Source organism: Furipterus horrens, unplaced genomic scaffold, assembly GCF_987537825.1.
Source record: "Furipterus horrens unplaced genomic scaffold, mFurHor1.1.pri manual_scaffold_2, whole genome shotgun sequence".
In the NCBI taxonomy this organism is placed as follows: Eukaryota; Metazoa; Chordata; class Mammalia; order Chiroptera; family Furipteridae; genus Furipterus; species Furipterus horrens.
Window position 1 is genome coordinate 125806811 of NW_028327172.1, and position 21048 is coordinate 125827858.

At 39.3% G+C, this 21048-nt stretch overlaps 1 protein-coding gene and 1 pseudogene across 1 annotated transcript in view; both read left to right on the forward strand.

The window, feature by feature from the left end:
* Nucleotides 1–468: 468 nt before the first annotated feature.
* The window catches only part of EGF (epidermal growth factor), a 93729-nt gene continuing 73149 nt past the window's right edge, over nucleotides 469–21048 (forward strand). Inside the window, exon 1 of the mRNA XM_090266415.1 lies at nucleotides 469–1052. Within this exon, the coding sequence (XP_090122541.1) occupies nucleotides 938–1052 (115 nt within the window). The 5' untranslated portion in view covers nucleotides 469–937. The remainder of the gene's footprint in view (nucleotides 1053–21048) is intronic.
* LOC150019443 (polypyrimidine tract-binding protein 1 pseudogene) lies at nucleotides 13882–14751 on the forward strand (annotated as a pseudogene).

The window sequence follows — 21048 nt, forward strand, 5'->3', positions numbered from 1 at the left end:
ATTCCGCTATAAAATATACAGCAGAGAAAAAAAAAGATTAAGCTCCAGGAATGAGCACCAGTGTTGACATTTAGTTCAAAAAATAAACTGAAGGTACATTTTCTTTGCTATTGCTCTAGTGAATGATCAATGACCGTAAATCTGAATTATCAGCAGTGTTGCTCACCACTGACTTATACAGCATGGTTTCACTTTGTCTCATCCTTCAAGATACTAAAACACAGCTAAAACTCAGCAGGTGCCTACAGGACACCAGGAGCAACTCCACAGCGCCCTAATTGCTCTCTCCCTGGTTCTGCCCAGAATATTTATGGTGAGTAGCCAGTTATCTCTTCTTTGGCAGCCGGCCCTGCTTTCCTGTCGGGTGGAATTGCCTGCATTCGCATTTGCAAACAGAGGCTCACTCAAGTGTCACTAAAGGAAGAGGAGGTGGAGCCAGAAGGACTTTAAAAAGGAAAGGGGAGTCATTCCAGTTTTCAAAAAGAGAAACTGTGTTTGGGGAGGAATCGGATCTCCATTTTTCTTCTGTTTGCTTCATCGAGGGTCGTGGTTGGAACTTTCCAATTTCTTTCCTTTTTTTCTCTCTCAACCCTTTAGCCCCTGCTCTCTCCATCTGTCACAGAGAGGTCAGCAGCAGGCCTCCAGGGTGTGTGGATGAGATTGCGAAATGTGCCCTAAGAGTGTCAGGTATTTCTTACTGGTCTCCCAAAAACTTAGATAAAGAAATCTTTCCTAGAGTGTCCCTTTCAGTTTGCATTTGGACACTGTCTTGAGTTGAAGCAGAAGGAGGTGGAGGGCAACAGCAGAGAGCCCAGGAAAAAATGCCCCAGGGCTGCAGGCCGCGTGGGGTGCGCACGCCTGGGGTCAGACAGACCCACCTTGCTATGGTCCACCAAAGTCAAGTTATTTTCTATTGAAGTTCAAGCCCATCAAGATCATGCTGCTCTTCCCTGCCATTCTGTTGCTGATAGTTTTTAAATTTGGTTTTGTCAGTCTCTCAGCACTCCAGCGCTGGAACTGTCCCTCAGGAAATGGGGAGTCTACTTGTGTGGGTAAGTAATTCCACTAAAAGGAATTCACATCTTCCTGGAAACTGCCCTCAGCTACCTGTTCATTTTGTCTTGTAAAGTTGTTTTTTTTTTTTTTTCCTTTCCTGATTTGTCTTTGAGTGTGTATATTTGCTTAATTTTTGTTTTCTAATGCTTGTATAGTTTCTTATTGGCTGTTAGAGTTAATCTGCCACTGGCTATAAACATTCTTGGTTCTCAGATTATCCTACCATGTGGTGGTGAATGTGTATCATTTTAAATTAGCTAAACATTTTTTTCATGTCTTTATTCTGACATAAAGAGTAACTAAACAGTTGATCAGCTTTTTATTGGAAACTAGGGAAACAGACGGTGCTTTATTTTAAAACTGTCTCTTTAAGGCATAAAGAAAAACATCCTCTAATAACTTTGTAAGAACGGAGAAGCTGCTAAAAAGTCAGTGAAAAAAATGGATGAGAATTGGGAACAAACGTGATTCTATTATGAAAGCCGAGCTAAGTTCCACCTTACACCTCCTTCCCTTCCTCCCCACGCTTTCCTTTCTGAAGCTCTGACCCAGCTCCGCGGTTTTAGTAACAGGTGCATTGAAACTTTTGAGAGCTGCTAAGAAATGGCAATATGCCACATGACCCTCCCATATTAAGTGGGTTTTTAGTTTAGGAGAAGTGGAAATTTTACTGAATGAAGAAGAAAAATCCTGCTCAAGGACGTTGCCTGAAAAAACCTCTCTCTCTCTCACTTTTGATTCATTTTATTTAGCTCTGGGTGGGGTCTCCAACCTGCACTTTAAACCAGGCAGCTATTTTCACCCATTACCGGAGCATGGACTGCCCTTACATTCCTTTCTTGCCACTTTGCCCTTTTGAGAAGGGATCTGGCTCTCAAAAAGAGATAAATTGAGGAAATTATAGCGAAATTTCCAGGAGAGATAACTCTGGAAGACAGCACAAAGCAGAGGGAATAAAGAGAACAGTTCTGAGCCAGACTGCTGATGTTGGGCTCCTGCCTGGGCTCCCTCGTGAAGGAAGCTACCGGTGAGGAAGTCAGGTGCTCTTGCTCTGAATCTCAGGCCTTTGTCTCCAGGTCATATTCCAGTGCTTGTACAGTGTTTTACTGGCTGTTAGATCAGACCATGTGAGCAGAACCCTAGGGCATTGGAAGAAAGGGTTAATTCTTACGATCTCAAGGACCACAGCACCCGGAACATTTCCACGTTTGGGTTATGTACTCAGTAAAGGCTTGCTGAATGAATGAGGAGTCTTTCCTTGACCTGCTGGTTAGAGTTTTAGAGAACAGCAACAAAAGGGAGTGACTTAAGACAAAAATGTCCTCCCAAGCCTGCTGCTCAGCAGTTGGAGGCAGAAGTAAAAGCTTTTGGACCCATTATGTGGAATGGACTGGACCCTGCCTGGGGTGGGTGAACTGTTCCAGGAGTAGCTGGCAAATGACTAGAATCAGGCACTGCCATTTGCATGGAACATGAGATGAGATGTGGGAGCCAACAAGGAGTAGAGCTTGAGAGGGAAAAAACCCAGAGAAATAAACTTTTTTACACATAGCTTTAGAGTCTCTGGGAACAACCTGATTCCTGCTAGCAAGCAAACCTGTGCTCCCTGCCACTCCTGCCCATGGCTCAGAAGTGCCCTTATGGGGCTGAATGTCCCAAATAAACTTGAAGGCCAAGACAGAGATAAGGAATTCATGGGACTGTGTCAGAGTGGAAGGAACACAGGTTTTTAGAAGCAAATACATGTCATTTCAAATCCATGCTACCTACTTAATACTTGAGTTATACTGGAATATTATGGGGAATATTAACATCCCCACCCTTTTAGGATTGTTGCAGGGATCACATGAAATACCACGTGAAGTGCACCTAGCACAGAGGCTAACAGACTGTGCTCAATAAATGTCCTCTTGGCTCCATGTCTTGGCCACATTTCTTTGATCAAACCACACCCTGAGATGCCTCATTTGAACAGTGCAGGGACATTGCACAGACCTCACGTGGTGTGGAATGTCTGGATGCCATGTTGTGACTCAGCTTCTTTGCTCCCTTGATCCTTTCATGTCACTGGTTTAACCCCCCTACTTTACACTCCACGTCTCATGTTAGCTGATAACTGCCTGGGTCATACCCTGTGCCCCTTGCATTTCAGAGGATAGTATTTCTCCTTTTTAAAAAGATATGGTGCCATCACCGCCCCCCCCCGCCCCACTCCTTCCTGCCCCCCCACCCCACTACCATTAAATTCGACTTGCCTTATTTCTTGCCCTTGCCATTGAGACAGACCACCTCTGGCCGGCCTGACCCAGCAGAAAGAATGCTTTGTGGTCTGACAAGATTCAGGTAACTTTATGCAAGGTTGTCACTCATGTGACTGCTAGCCAGATAAACCAAGTGATAACACAGAATTGGGTTTTCTTTTCATTACCCTCCTCCCTGCCCCTCCTGCTTAAAAAAAAAAAAAAAAAAAAAAAAAAATCAACTGAGTATTCTGTTAGCTTCTATTTGAGCTACAGTAGGCAAGGGGAGCAGTAAAGAAAACTGCTGGCAAGTGGCTTTAGAACTAAGCCTATTTGCCCTGGAGGAGAAATAACAGTTGTAAAAAGGAACTGTTCCTGTTTACTGTCTTTACCTGCATTATTTAAATGAACTTTCTTGGTAAAATAAAGGGCGAAGAAGAAGTTCAGGCCAAGCCTCAGAGAGCTGGTTGCAGGAGGGATTGTGGGGCACTAAGTTCACCAACTGACAGGCCTCTGTGGTCCAACACTTCCCCTGTGCCCCACAACAATCCAGTACTGGAAGGGAAAGGGAGGCGTGTTAATGCCCTTGGTGGAGCAATGCTATGATTGATCCTCCAGGGTGTTAAGCTGTAGCTTCCTGATGGAGCAAACAGGCTCATGCTCCCCAGTGCATTAAGCTCAATGTCTAAGTCCCTTTGCTCCCCTTTCCTATTAATAATTAGTTAAATACTGACCATAACACATCTGGGTCAGAGTCTCTCCTAGGGATGGAATCCAGGCATCATTTTCTCTGTTATCCTTCCTTGATGTTTCTAATGGGCATAATGGGCAGCCTCAGTTTCAGACCACTAAGCTAATACAAGTAGAGTACATAAAACAGAGCCTGGCACCGAATAGGCACTCAGTAAGTCTTAGCTGCTATTAGCATTTTTATCAGTGTTAAAATTATTTTTATTGGTGGTAATTGTATGAGTATTTTTTAAATGTAGCTTGGTTTCTTTGATAATAATTGAATTTTTAAATACCTTTGTGGAACTACAGCTCCAATGTTTGTCTTTCTGTGACATCAACTGATAAAAAATTCCACTCACTGCAAATTAAATATTCTTGTTAGATTTCTTACCTATAATAATTTTATTTGACAACAACAGCAAAAACAAGGCACTTGATAGTGATAATTTAAATTTCATATGTATTTTGCTTTATATTTGGAACCAATTTCTCTAAGATGTTATAAAGATGTCGCAGGCATATAAAATAATTCTTTAAGTGAATTTATATTTTGCAGCTAGTTGGGAGTTTTTCAAATATATGGCATTCAATTTAGTAGTCAGGAGGTGAAAATTCTTTGTTTGTATTCAGAGTAGAGCAAGTAACTGTTTCCCATCAAAATAAATGAACTAGTACTTCGGTTTAAAATTTGCCTTCATGAATATTCATTTGAAATACTTTTTTGTTTAGTATAAGTGGTTTTTATTTTTATATCAGTAGTCTCCAAACTCCATTCCATTTATAAAAAATTAAAGTGTGAACATGTGCTTTCAATATGTGTGTTTATCAGTTACATGTTATATATACTAATATTATGAACATTATACTACACAAAATATTTCTAATATTTTCTTTCCATACAACAGTGAATCTTCTTACAGCCTATACGTGGTACACATCCTACTTGGGAGAGACTGTTCTAGAGAAGTAATAAAATAATGGAATAAATGCTCTCTCTTTCTTAGCTCCTTTCACTTAGGGATGAAGAGATAAGCAAAAGGATTGCTTTTTTTTTTTCAAAGTAAAGGGGAGTTCTTCCTAGCGAATTAATTTTCTCAGAGTGTATAATGGAAGAAATAAAAAGGTGCTGAGATTCTTTCATAAGGAGCAGAAGGAGAGATCACACTCTTAAAGATAGGCTGGAGTTTCAGAAAGTTCAAGACTCCATGGTGCTGGAGTCACTATATCTTAGGATCTTTAAATAAAATGCTCTTGCCTTCATGCTGTGTCCTGAGGAAACCCAGTGACCCTCCTAAGACAGAGGATTTCTGGGCGAGGGAATGCTGACATGGAAGGGAAGGCTTTCATGTTCCTGCTGGCCCTTCCACCGAATTACCGGCCTATCGCGTGCCTCGCTTCCGTCCTGCGCTGTCCCTTCCCTGCACTTCATAACCTCACGCCCACACCTCCCTGGTTTACTTCTCAAAAGAGCCAGTGCTGTGAACCATAAGGAGACAGACTTTAACCCAAAGTTTGGGGCCAAAAAAAAAAAAAAGTCCTGGCCTGATCCAACACATCAATCAACTAAAACTATTTTTCATTCCTGTTCTTGGATTTTAAGAGGTATGCTCTCTGTGGGAAGACTTACTGGCCATCTCTCTCGGGTGCCAGCTGTCTGCCATCTCGGCTGACTTCTGTGAGGTTGACCTGCACTGAGCTGTCTTTTCTGAGCCCCCTTAATCTGTTTCACATGACCTATATACTTGTGCTAAACATTTTAGAATTTTATCTTCTTCCTCCAATTGTTTTCCTGATCATATCCTGGGCCTCCTTTTTTAAATTAAAACAGAAAAACAACAAACCTAAAATTTACAGAATAGCATACTGAAGTATTTTAATAAACAAAACAATTGTTTCTTCGAAGAAAATTCTGGCCACAGGTTTTAAATCAAATTTTTCTTTTTTATCTCCACAATGGGAGAATCCTAATTTTGAGACAGAAGCAAAGCTTTTGAAGGTAGGTCCCAGGTGGTGGGAAGTTATCTGGAGAGAAGGCATGAAGACATTTTTCTGTATGCTCAGGCTATGAAGGAGTTCCACAGTTGGGGAGGGGTAATCTTTGGCCCCCTGCACACATGTCAGAAGTGAGGCAGGACGCTGGCATCGAAGTAGACAGTCACAGATCTGGCGTTAGCTGGAGATTGTAAGGTATTCTATGTGTTGTTCTTTCCCATTATACCCGTCCCTTATAGAGGGTCTTATTAAAAGCTAGAGATTGATCCTGTACTGAGGAAAATGAGGAGGCCAGTCCATGTTTTAGGTGAAATGGTACAATGAATGGCAGGCAGGAGGGACCATCTCTCAGAAGCACTGTGGCCTTGCAGTGGTGTGGCTGAAGGTGGAGGAGGTCAGATGAAAGCCACCAATGGGAGAGGATGAGAGAGGCAGAATATTCCTCAATCAGAGGTCAGCTACTAGGAGTATCAAACAGTTTGGACTGGGAATCACGTACTAATCCCCTCTCTTATTTTTGTCATTGACTTGTAGATCTCATTGCATTAGTTTATTTAGATTGATTTATATGTTCTCTCTAAATCCAGATAGTTAAAAATCAAACATTAGCCTTCAGACAAAAGGTAACAAAAATGTCTTACCTGCAAAATAAGCCTTCTAAAATCTGTTTAACATTCTTAACATTTTAGTCACTTTGATTAGAGTGGAAAAACTAGGAGAAGAAACTAGTAACTTTCCAATATGTGTAAATTACCTGATCTAAGATATTTCAGCAATTATTTTAATAAGGTAGTTTTTGTAAACTTTATGAACAAAAAGATTTAAAGACTCTACAACTAACTTCAACAGATGGGAACTACTGTGCTGGAGAGCTTTTTCAGAATGTCCAGCTTAGTTTTAAAGAAGGTATTTTCTTTCAAAGAATTTCTAAATATTTTTCAAGAAATTCTCAAATTTTATGTAGCAGCTTAAGGTTGAGTTTATTTTAGTTATTACTCCAAATTTGAGAAATTCTAGAGCTAGAGAACAAAATGTTAGTTTAATTATGTTATAGTTTCTAATGTTAGAATTATAATTAATCTTAAGAAGGAACCAAGAACAACAGCAACAGAACAACAACAATAACCTTGACAATTGGAACGTAATTGTCCCCACTGTCTATTTCTTTCTTGCCCTCACATCAAGACTGATCCAGAATGATAACACTACTCACCATGAAGGAAACATTACCTGGGTTTTAGGTGAACCAAGAATGCAGATTCATTTTGCAAAGATTCTTTATTAATAATAATGCTAATAAATAATGGCTTTGCACCAGACCATTCCAGTCCCATTCCCAGCTGTCAAACTTGCTGGGATCCACAACAAGACTATGACTAAGATCCAGGCCTCAAAGAATTAGCAATGTTTTTGTCAGCTGCAGGAAAAGAAAAAAAGTTACATTAAATAGAAGAGACTTTTACACTTCTTGAAATATCTCACTGTATTTGAAAAGACATTTCTATTTTATGTGGACAATGTTACTAACCTTTGAAAGCAATTTTGGAATGATGCATGTAAATGTCTTTCTTTAGAAGGTTTTTTTTTTTCCTTTATGTTATCATTCAAAGTTTGCCTTTGATGCTGAAATTAGTAATGTATAGAAACTTCAGTCATTTAGCCAAATATAAGGTAGACTCTTCTACTCTCATCACCTTTGACCTTCTTTCTAAGCCTAGGGTCTGAATTGGTGTGTGAGTCTTTCCCACATATGACCTTGATTTTCTGATCCTCCCAAACTTGGCCACCCATACTAATGTCTCTCAGTGTCCAGGCTTTCTAAGTATTTCCCAGGATACTTAGTACACTGGAATTTGTGTGAGTGTGAAGGCATTTGAGAACCAGCAGGATTTTGTGACAGTGATCCATGGTATGCACTGATTTGCAAAACCTCCTCTCAGTGGCAGGAGAGAAAAGGCTTTTCAGAGAGGAGGCCTGCCTTCTTCTTCCATTCAGAACAGCCTGTCATGGTGCTACAGACCCCCTTTGTGTGTAGTAAGTGGATTTCATCATGAGGTGGTTCTTTCTGTGAGTAGGTGGTTGCTAGGATACAGAGTGTTCTAACAACATCATGGCAGCTGCCTTGTTCTTCAGCACATGGTGTGTCAGTGGAGAAAGTGCTTTATTTCATTCACTTCAACACTCTTCTGGTTAAAGTTTCTAATGTTTGAAGGAGGATCTTTTTTCTTCCTAGACTCCATTCTTGTATAAACAGATCAAAGACAAAAGGTAAATGAAACTCAGCACTGTTGTAGTATATGACTATTGACACCAATCCTGTGTATTTTGGGCAATTCCCTTATGAATTTAAAAATATGCCCAGAGGCAGAAGCTACCACACATCTTGTGGTGTTTTCTGCCTCCTCTGAAGCATGCAATTATTCTGTTCATTATAAATTTTCAAAACAAAGGAATTTAAACTCTACTTGTTGTGCAGGGAAGTTGTGATGGTTACTGTTATTAATGTTAATTTACCCAGTAGATAGAAATGTATATCTTTTAGACTTAAGCAACATCGTTGAGAAATTTAAAAACTGCAAACGGATTAAAAGGCTTAGGTTTGAAAACAGATCTGAAAAATTGACTGAAACTTATAGTTCTTGGTTATTCTAATGAATTGTGGTGAAGATAACATGTAAGAGGGAAAAAAGTTATATGACAAAAACTTCAGTCTAGAATCTCAATGCCTTTAAAAAGTGCCCAACAATATTCAAGAGAGAATGATAGGTAATTGTCTTTCAATATTGATATACAGGGGTGGGCAAAAGGAGGTTAATTAGTGATAGAAGAAAGAAAGAAAGAAAGAAAGAAAGAAAGAAAGAAAGAAAGAAAGAAAGAAAGAAAGAAAGAAAGAAAGAAAGAAAGAAGGAAGGAAGGAAGGAAGGAAGGAAGGAAGGAAGGAAGGAAGGAAGGAAGAAAGAAAGGAAGGAAGGAAGGAAGGAAGGAACAAGGAAACAAAGAAACAAAGAAAGAAACAAGGAAACAAAGAAACGAAGAAAGAAAGAAAACAAAGACAAACTGTGTTTTGTGTACTTAGAACTGTAAACCTACTTTTTCCTGCCCCTGTATTATCTTCTGGAACAGAAAGCTAAACAGAAGCACACTGTGAATGGATCTCTTTCTGTGACATAAGCTATGTTGATACATATGAAATGACCAGGTTTTATTACTTCCAGCAGAGAGGATGAAATGTCATTTTTGAAACAAAGGATACATTTTAAACAGAATAAACTGTGTTTTGTACTTTACGTAAATGGATTGATCTTGTAACAGGAAAAAGTGGAGCAGTTCTGGGCAAGTGGTTCTAATGTCACACTTACTTGTTACTTTAACTTTGCATGAAAGAGTCCTCTCACCCTTAGGTGAAGCACTATGCTCAGCAGGTTGTGCTAGGCTTCAGCTTCTCAAATTAATCAGGTCCAATTATATAGCTGATATGAGTTGCTAGTTCATAGGATTGGTATGAAGATTAAATAAATTAATTCATGTAAGGTGCTTAGAATCTTATCTGACACACTGAGTTCCCAGTAAATATTAGCTGATTTTCTCCACCAAATTTCATAAACTGAGATATTCAAAACACCTCTGTTTTGTGTAATTTTTCTAACCTTACTTTTCAAATTTCAATGATGCTTAGAAAGATTGGTTTATTGAGATAAGGCAAGTCCTAACAATCATCTTACCTAGGGTGTTCTCTGTGACTTGTTATTATCCTTTTTTATTTTTATGTGGGTATGTATGTACTTATTTATTTGTTATTTTTATTGGGGGTGACATCTGTTAATAAAATTGTATATGTTTCAGGTGTACTGTTATTATCGTTGATGATAAACTATGGCACTATGATAAACTTCAATTAATTAGTTTTTCTAAGTAATTATTTTTACTATTTATCACATTTGCTCTCAATATTTCAAGAAAATTATATGAAATAGTTTTTTTGATATTTATATAGCTATACATACAGTTGGGGCACAGAATTCAACACTAGTCAGGGTGGGATTAATGAGAACAATGGAATTGGATTCAGCAAACATCTAAACTCCAACAATTCTTTTTCCTTTCTTTTTTGTCTATTTGTGTAGGAATACTCAGAATGTGGTATTTATATACAAATATTTATTTGTTTAACCTTTCAATTTCAGCAACATTATTGTAAAGTTAGTAAAAGGAGAAGATAATCGTGGTAATTACAAATGAGACTCACACCAAGTTTTGAAACTCTAAGAAATTCTTTACAGATTTAATCAACTTATTAATATTTTCAGACTTCCTTCAGGGAGTTGAGCTTTCACTGTCACTTGGAGGGGGTTGTTTGTTTTACGTTATTGTTTTATTTCCCTTAGCAGAGCTCATATTGACCCTATTTTTTTTTTATGTGTATGTATGTATCTTTTATTTATTTTTTTAAGTATATTTTATTGATTATATTGTTACAATAGTTCCAATTTTTTCCCCTTTGCTCCCCTCCGCCCAGCACCCCCCTTCCCCGACAATCCCCTCCCCAAGTCATATTGACCCGATTGATTTGGTATTTGAAGTTTAGAGAAGCAGAGAGAAGAAAACATTTCATAGGAAATAGGAGTTAGGATAAGTAACATCTGTTTATGAATTTACCACAAGCTTAGGCTTCTTTACAAAGTGCCACAAACAAAGAAACTATTGAAGTCGGTAAGATAGGCAGGATAGGAATTGACTTGATAGACGTTAGATTAGAAAGGACCTTCAAGATCATTTAACCCAACTGCCTCATGTTACAGATGACAGGCTGAGATCCAGGGTGATGAAGTAAGTCATCAGGATCCTATGTTACCCATAACTCCAGACTCTGGACTCCTATTTTACAAAATTTATAATACATGTCACCTCCCATGATTGACTGTTGAAAGTTTACCCATGTAATGATTAGTCCTTTCTACTGAAAAGTATTAATAATATTAAGTTGGGAAAGTCTCGTATTATATCGAGTTCTTTATATTGAAAGCACTTTGTAAATAGGACCGAGATTTCCTTTTACATAAATTATATATTAATTCAAATCAATTTAAAAAATTTTATTCAACATCAATTATGTGTTTGGACTGACAGTGGTGATTTGCCTGACCCAGATGCCCATGGTACCCTAAGGGGACAGACAGGGAGGCTCCTGGCTCAGAGGCCCAGGTCAGGGGGATGCTGCAGTTTACCTGATGACTTATGAACCATGCACTGGCTGGATTTATCAGAATTAACTCTTACAAAATCCAAAAAGTGGCTTAAAACCCTTCTTTCAAAGACACTAGATTGCAGCTAATAATGCAAGTCCAAGAGAATGATAAGAAAAGAACCATAATGACCCTTCTCTTCCTCCTAGTATAAGCTCTTTGTTGACTGCATAAGAGGTAAAGGCAATGTAAACCTCTTTAGAGTTGACCAAAAAATTAGGAAAAAGAGACATTCAAAACATAGCCTTAAAAATGGACCTATGTTGATTATCAGTAGTAATGAACCTCACAGCAAGACTACAATTTGCCTCAAAACTTCAGTTAATGGTAATATGAGGCCATCAGGACAAGCAAGCTGTTGAAAACAAGTATTCAGAATGTGAAGCAAGTTTTATGATTTTTACAGCGGTGTTCAAATTTATGATATTTAAGACTATGCTTACTATGATAACAAGTTAGAAGGCTCTTTTCAGGCATTATAACAAAAATGGAAAAGCCTTGTACTATTAGCAGAATACGTGTTCCTTTTGCTTCCTGCTGCGGTAAAGCAGAGTTAAAAGAATATGTAGAAAACCACATGACAACTGATTAAAATGTGTTCTTTTGTCAGCAAATACTGTTGAAAACTTTCCAGAAAGCATCACTAAAATTTTCAAATAATAAACATTAGAAAATTGCACAGCTGAGTGGAAGTAAAGGTGTATTCTAATATATCTCAGTTTATGGTATTTTCTAGAAACTAATAGTTAATATTAATGAGGAATAATTCTAAGCACTTGGCATGAATGAATTTAGTTAGTCTTCATAATAATTCTGTGAGGTAAGTACTCTATCATCTCCATTTAAAAAAACAAGAAACTGGTGCACAGAGAGGTTAAGTAATGAGCTGAAGATCTGTAGGAAAAGGGAAAAATTTCCCCTTCCTTCCTCTGCTTCTTTTGGCTGGTTGAATAATCAAATTGACATGAGATAGATTTACATGGGAAAATAAAATTTAATTGCATGTACATGGGAACCCCGTGTACACAAGAGGTTTAGAGACAGAAAGTTAAATGAGATACATATAACATTCTGAGCTAGAGAAGAGGTAAGTCACCTTCAAGCATCAGAGGGTAATTGCAGGATGATAAGAAGAGCAGATGTTCAGTAATTAGTAGTTTGCCCTGCCCTACAGATAGGCCAGAAAAGGTTATTTATGATAATCTCCTATGGGCAAGGCCCCTAATTCAAATTCTTCTAGGTAGTTAAGATGAGGCAGAGTTTCCTTTGAGCCTGCAGGATTTCAGTTGCCTTTAGCTGAAAAATGATCTGCACAGCACAGAGGCACATCTTGGGATGCCTTGTTCTGAACTCCTCCAGTCACTCAGCTAATAAGTAGGAAAGCCAGTAAAGTCAGTGTTGGTATATTCTGTGTCCAGTGCCAGTGATCTTTGCCACTCTTGTATTTGCCAGTGATACTTTTTCATTAGCCAGTTTTAAAAAATGCATCAGAGAAGAAATTTTCTCCATGGTCAATGACGTCTTTGCATATTAACAAACGTATTACAAATGCAGTGGTGACTGTGAGAAATGCTCACAATAAAAACCGGGACACAGGACTTGAGCAGCGAAGTGAGGCATTTATTCACGAGTCTGCAGAGTCGGGTGCACCTGCAACCAGGAGAATGTGCATGCAAAGTAGATAAAGAAAACTGGTTTTATAGTAATGCGATTAGCTCCCCCTACCCTCTCCTTCTCCCCCGTTTCTCCATTACTGGTTAATCCGAGTTCACAATCTAACGTGATTAACTACTTAACTCAGAGTGTGATTAACTAAGGGTAATCTAGTTATAGGTCTATCTCCAACTTATTTGCAAAGTTGTCTAGCTACATCTTCCCATTTCTCTGTGTTTGATGATGACTATCTTTCTACTGGTTTGGGAGTCACTATTTCCTTGTTTCTTACATGATGGAGCCACAGCATTTACTGAAACATCAACAGAAGGGTTCTCTTGGGTGAGCTCACAATGGGCCCTAAACTGCAGTTCGCTGCAGTCTTGCAGGGAAGCAGTGCAGGGAGGAAGTGGAAACTGGAATTGCACCAAGTCCAGTGGGACCTATTGATGTCATTACTCCTATAAAAATAACAATAGAATGGATTCTTAATAATACTTCATATTGGATGGGGAACAACCATGAACATATTTGTCCCACATGCTTCCCACAAAGTATCTTGAATTAAGGCACTTAAAAGAGCAATAAAATATTACAAGTTTTCTTTTTTAAAAAGCAGAAGTATTTCAATTTTTTGGACCTTTTCTATGATAACAAATAGATGTCACTAGCACGGTATTCAAAAAATAAATAGAGCAACAGAACTTTCTCCAAGTTAAAGGTGATATTCTAACAATGAGTGAGAAAGCAATTGCTGATTGTGAGAAATTTGTGTGTGAAGAGAACAGGTAGAAAACAGATGTTGGAAATATTTCCATTGTTATGAGATAAGGTTGTTCAACAATCTCAACATATCACCTATTAAAAACTCTCATGTGTACAGTTCTTTAAAAAAAACACCCAGTAAATAGAATTTTCCAAACTATTTTTAACTTTTAATCTATTTTTGAAAAATATATAAAATATACAACACTTGCTGCACACTCCACATCGATTTTTCCAAGTTCATCAGCCTCAACTGTTGAGAGCAACCAGGACAAGAACAGAGACTACACCTGCTCCCCTGTGACAGCCAGCCGTCGCTGGACCAGCCCACTGCCTCCGCCTTCAGTGCACTTGGTATAAGGTCAGTCTCTTCCTATGCAGGAGCTGGTTTCCCTCCCACCTTTGCAATTCCTCAAGCTGCATGCCTCTGTTCCCAGTGTGCACAGGTCCTGGTCCCTTTGGCCGTCCCATTGGCGGCAGCAGCTGATCACCATCCTAGGCCTAGCAAGGGCTGGAAATTCTGTCCTGCTGGCCAGCAGTCTTGATCCTGCGACAGTCATACCCCAAAGCCTTTTTATCCTTTTTGTGTATGTTGATGTGTAGCGGGTGAAGATTTTGTTCAATAAGAAGGAGAATGGCCTGGTGCAGATGGCCAACAGGAGGCAGGTCCAGCTGGCCATGAGCCACCTCGACAGGCACAATCTGCACTAGAAGCCAGTGTGCATCACACTCTCCAAGCACCAGAACATGCAGCTAAGGACTATGGGAGCTCACCCCTGCACTGCTTCAAGAAGCCAAGCTCCAAGAACTTCCAGAACATCTTCCCGCCCTCAGCTACCCTGCACCTCTCCAACATCCCGCCCTCCATAACCAAGTACTACAACAAGATCCTCTTCTCCAGCTATGGCAGAGTTGCCAAAGGGTTCAAGTTCTTTCACAGGGTCTGCAAGATGGAGCTGATCCAGACAGGTTCAGTGGAGGAGGCCATCCAAAAGATTATCAACCTACACAACTGTATTCTGGGCAAGAACCACCACCTGTGGGTACCCTTCTCCAAGTCCACCATGTAGGCCCCACTACCAAGGACCAGTCTACTGGAAGGTCCTAGTGACAACTTCCATCATTCCAGAAAATAGTCACTTTAAAAGCAGCTCAAGTGACCTTAAAAGATGAGAGATTTTATTTTTTAAAAGAGAAATCAGTTTACCTTTTTAAAAAAAAAATTACATTTAATTCACCTTGCTCACCTGGGTCGGTGGAGTGCCAGCCTCAGGTTCTTGGTGACATGGGGACAGTATGCCTACTCCTCCTTGGCCCCTTCCCGGTGCCTTCTGCAGCCTGCGGGGTGGGCGTCCCAAACCTCCACTTGGCTTTCTTGTGCCTTAAAACCCACTGCCCTGGCAGAGCCTCCTTGCCGTGGCAGATGCTTACAGGTTTGGGGACTGAGGGGACAGCCTCCCACAGGGACCATGTGCCTGGCATGGCAGGAGGCTGCCAGCTGCAGGGTCTGCTGACACCCCAACCCTTTATTTAATTGAGTGTGTGATTCTCCCCACTCCTGGCTTGAGGTGCCCCTCCTGGGACAAGACCCCAAGGGTGTGTCCCTGGGGTTTCTTCAGTTGAAAGCATTGTTTCATCGTAAATCTCCGTATTGTCCTCTGATGCAGCTGCAGACGGCTGTGCCTAGCAATACTTCGGTTGACCAATTTATATGCAAAAGAAATAGTTTGAGTAATCTTTTACATAACAAGATGATAAAACTCGTATGAGGATAATCTTAATTTTCTCCTTACATGATCTTGTGTACTGTACTTTTACTTTTATTCCTTATACTTAAGTTGTAGGGCAGGGTCTAGTTTCTAGGCCAGACACAGTGGTGGCCACTGAGGAGCTGGGTTCTTCCTAGCAAGCCCCAGGCCTGAAACCTCCAGATGCCTTACACCTAACCTGTCCTCTGTCTGGGAGGACAGGGCCTCTTAAATTTTGGACCAAAGTTTTTAGATTTTGGGCTGCCTTAATGTGCAACAACAGCCACTGAGTTTTAATGTCTCCCTCACCTTGTGTAGTCCTGCACTCACGGGTCCAAGGGGCTTCTGTGTGCACAGACCTTGTGCGGGCCAGCCCCTCTTCCTAGGGCCTCGACCCCTGAGTGTTTGTGTTGGGGAAGGACAGGGGTGTAAATATTTATTACTTTTATACCTGTTGTAAGAGCGCGCAGCAAACGTAGTTTTTTACAGTGTCACAGATGCATACTTTGATATCAGCAATTTCAGGCTCAGTTTTGTAATGTGGAGCATGGCACATCCCACTGCCTGACTGACACCTTGTAATGTGGAGAGAAATGAATTAAAACTATTAAAAAAAAATAAAAATATAAAATACAATACTTTCTGGTTAGTTTGCATTTACTGATTAAAATCTAGAAAGATAGAAATTTGCTAGTCTAAATCAACAAAACTTGTGAGTAATTGATGGATTTAATTAAAGAGTATATTTTGAGATTTTTATACATACAGCCAGTGAAACATTTTTTCACTTGATGTAGATATAATTGTGAAATGCTTTTTTTTTTTTTTTTTTTTTTGTCTATAACATCTATCAAAGACTAAGTAATCGAAACAGATGGAACTTTCAACCAGGTTTTTTAAAAAGTTATACTGAACTGTGTTATTAGTCAGGAGATAGACACATAAGTTAATGAGATGCCCTAGAATGTCCAGAAATGGACTTATACGAATATGGTTATTTGATCTTTGATGAAGGTGCAAAAGCAATTCAATGGAGAAAGGATAGTCATTTCAACTAATGATGTTGGATCAATTAGGTATCCATGAACAAAATAATGAACCTCAAACTAAATTGCACACCTAATACAAAGATTAACTCAAAATGGACCACAGATCTAAATTGAAGATGTAAAACTACAAAACTTTTAAAAGAAAACATAAGAAGAATCTATGTCCTGGGATTAAGTAAGAGTTCTTAGTTCTTAGGAATGACACCAAAAACATGATATTTAAAAAACTGATAAATTGTACCTCATCAAAATGAATGCATTTGCTCTGCCAAAGGCAATGTCAGATGTTGAAAAGACAGGCTACATGTTGGAAGAAAACATCTGCAAATTACATATCTGACAAAGGGCTTGTATCCAAAATATATTTTTAAAAAATTCTTTCAAATGCAACAAGAAGAAAATAAATAACCTAGTTAAAAGTGGGCAAAGGATTTAAGCACATGCTTCACCAAAGAGGATACACAGATGGTAAAGAAGTCTATGGAGAGATGCTGAACATCTTTAACAGTTGTAGGCTGAATGTAGCCTCCAAATATGTCTATGTCTTAGTTTCTGAAACCTGTCAATGTTACCTTACATAATAAAAGGGACTTCCCAAAAGCTGTCTGAGATGGGATCATTATCCCGGATTATCTAGGTGGATCCTAAATGTCCTTATAAGAGGAAGGCAATAGTGTCAAAGGAGGAAGAAGGCAAGGGAAGCAGAGAGAGAATTGAAGATGATACGCTGCTGGTTTTGAAGATGGAGAAAGGGGCCATTAGCCAAGCAACGCAAGGAATACATTGTATTGGGATGCAATATATTATGGAATTAGATACAAAATTATCCAGGTTGATGTAATTATAAGAAATTCCACTTAAAGGGACCCACTTTCTAATCAGTTCCTGGAACATGGGTAGGATGAACATGGCTAGAACAGGGTTTCCTGAATGGGGTTCCTTGACACAGTTGAAGTACAAGATGCTAAACAGTAACAGCTTCAGGTGAATTCAATTTGTGACATGTAACATGGTGTTTAAAAGCTAGAATCTGTAATCAGAAAGACATGACTTTAAACTTTCACTTTGTTACTTATTGGCCATGTGACTCTAGCAATTAACTGCTCTAAATGTCAGTTTCTTCTTCCGTAAAATGAAGATGCTGAGAGCCTCAACCTCCTATAGTTTACCCAATGAAATAAAATAACACTTTCAACATGTGACCCCAGAGATAACACACAAACGTTGGCTATTACTCTTCTGATGCCATTCACCACCCACCTTTTTTTGAGAGTCAAAATGTGTAAGAGCCTGTTAAAGCCTCTGAGAAGTCCTGTTGAAAAAAAGCAGTTGTGTAGAACCTGCTAGTCTCAGTTACTGTCCTGAGAACCTGGGAGCAGGCCTCTTATTAAGCTTGAGAATGAGGATGCAGTTGATATGAAGGCCAGGTAGGGGCTAATTCTGCTTCAAATGACACATTTCTACCACTCCAGGACTAGGGTAGCAATCTTCATTCACAATTTTCAGGAAACAAAATTGAGCACCAGAGCTTGTTTTATGGAATTAAGATTTAAATGTACATTTCCTGCCTCCCCTTTCTGAACGTACTATTTCTGAGTCACCTGGTATCTTTCTTTCTCACCTGCCTGAATTTTGGCACTCGTGAATAAGCTGAGAAGAAGGGTATGATTGTTCAAGAAGCAAATGTGTTCCCTTCTAAGTATCATAATTGAAAAAAGGAAATGGAGATAGTCTTTTAGAGTGAAATAAAACTTTCTGCATTTCATAAAACCCAAGATATCATTTGTGTCAGCCCCTTGAGAGGAAGGAGGGCCTTCTTGTAGGAGCAGTGTGAAGAGGCATCAGGCTTTCTTCTATCAGGTCCATCTGTTTTAAGTCTACATTCTTTTTTCGTGAGGTCATTGACTCCTCTTCAGGAGTCCATTTTCTTTTCTTTTTTAGTGTTTTTTAATCCTCACCTGAGAATATAATTACTGGTTTTAGACAGAGATGTGAGAAAAAAACATCCATCAGTTGCCTCCCATAGGTGCCCCTTCCGGGGATCCAACCTGCAACGTAGGCACATGCCCTGACCAGGAGTCAAACCCGCAACCTTTTGGTGTCCGGGATGATGCTCCAGCCAACTGAGCTTCCCGGCCAGGGCCAGAGCTCCCTTTTTACTCTGTTCCGTGAGCCTTCAGCCTGTCTCCAGATTTAAATCAGGAACCTGTGCTGGTGAGGGTAGGTGGCAGTGTCAGCCTGAGAGAAGACTAAGATTTCTTGTTAATCTGGTTGTCAGTACCACTTATGTGTTAACTATGTCCAATGAGCCTTTGCCCCCAGGCCTGCAGAAGACGGTCTATTTCCTTTCCCACTCCCATAGACTCAGAGCAGATGAAGAAGGGCCTGTTGTGAAATAGTCTGTGTCTGCCCTCCACTTCAATCAAAGCCTGCTTTTTTGTAACCGACCTCTGAGCCATGGAGGCTCCAGTTCTTGGTAGTCACTAATAAGAATCTTCACTTTGCTCCAAACATTCTGGGCTCCATTGTATTTCCTGAAGATCTCCTCCTAAACCCTAGGTTGAGAAGTCAGAAGTTCCAAATGGTTTCCTGTGACCTGTCTGCTGTCTTTGGGGTTGTATTCCTTAGGAATAATGTTTTATTTTCTATGTACTTTCCTCTTGCTGAACTGCACCCAAAATAAGTGCTGCAGGTTTTGATGTGGGAAAGTTTCGCTGTTCAAACATGCACACCCTCCTGGCATTCAAATCCCCACATGTACCACACACCATTGTTTATAGTCTTTGACAGGTCTGAGAAAAATACTAACTTGTTTATCATTTCCAGTGATGTACAGAATAGTGATTATTTCACCAAGCCTAATTCACAGTCTTTAATTTTCTTTTAGATCATATTGCATTTCATGTCTACAAATATTGATACTCAGTCCAGGTCCTGGTTTACATAAAATGATGCTGACAATGCAGGAAAAATGAACAATGTTTCAATGGAGATGGAATTAAAATCAGTTACATAAATAAATGAAAATGGTAGCATCTTGACATATGACAGCCCAGACCAAAGCAGGAAGAGTGCTGGATTGGGAGCTTGGTATCTGGGTTCTAATTCCAACTCTACTACTAACTAGCAGTGGGACTTGGGGGAGTTTTATTAAATTTTCTCATCTGAACTAGATCTATGATATCCAAATTCACCAAAATGTAAGAATCCTCCTGGAGTGTCTATTCAAAAAATAGATTCTTAGCCCTTAGCCTAGCCACACTGAATTGGACTCTCAAGGGAAGGGATCTATAAAAGACACACACACAAGCACACACACACACACAGTACCCTGTGAGACTCTTTTGAAGAAATAATTTGGGGAAACACTTAATTAGGTAATAACTAGGAGCTTCCAGTTCTAAGAGGCTATGATAAAGCCTAGATGCTATGATTCACTGTGAATAGGAAAAATCTGAGGATAGAATTTGTTAATTCACACTTACTATTTTATAAATAGTCTTTATTCATTTTTTGAAAAGTTACTGAAGTTAATGCTATGGTTTGCATTTTAATGGATCGAAGTATTCTTCAGATTTTTCTTTTCTCTTTTACTTATTGGCAGTCAAATCTGGCCTATTTAGCTCATGGTGTTATATTAAAGATAAAGGAGACCAGGAGGGGAAAGTCTGTTGTTGCTGTTATGTTAGTAAAATAACTACCATAGGATAAACTTTGCTCTTATTAATTTGCTAGATCTGCTAGTGTCTTTGGTTTTGTTTTGTTTGGTAAAAGCCCAGGCAAATAAACAAAATACAATTATTTCTTCATTAGTTACTTTGTTTATTTAAAAAAATTGAGTGTCTATTACGTACTGCTATCTTCTGACTAAAATGTTTAGAGTACCTTTCCTTTCTCCTTTATTTTAACCTGGAAATCTCCTATTTAGTTATACTTTTAAATCAATGTAGCAATGTATTAGGAAATTAATAATATATGTTGGGAACATTTATTTAGTTTATAGAGAATGCCTGATACTCATTTCAAAGAGAGGACTCCACAGCAATTTGTAGCCCACAAATTAGCTCTTGGTCAAGGATGTCTTTTCCTGTCGCCTTCCCTTTCTCCATGACACATTGCTATGGGAGAGAGGAGCTATGCTAATATTCTAGTCCATAGGTTCAAATCTGAACTGTAGCACAAGCCTATATAGTGAGAATTTGGCTGTGGGAATAAGCAATGACGAATCACATTTGTGTAGTGCTCCACAATTAATTAAATATTTTCACACCTGTGATTTTATTTGTTTTCCCCAATAATTCTTTGATACAGGCACAGAGGTCCTGTGAGATGCCCTGAGAAACTAATGGAGCTTGCTGGCTCTCAGCCCAATGCCCTTTCCATTTCCTTTAGGATTCCTCTGATTTTACTGTTGGGATGGCAATGAGCAAAGGGCTCTCCTACACATCTGGGCGGGGTAGGGGGGTGTTATGCAAAAGATACAAGAAGAGTGATTTGAACTAATTCTCTTAGAAATTTATGCTGGCACCTATTTCAAACTCTAATAATCTTCTTTCTTCCTCTTGTGTCT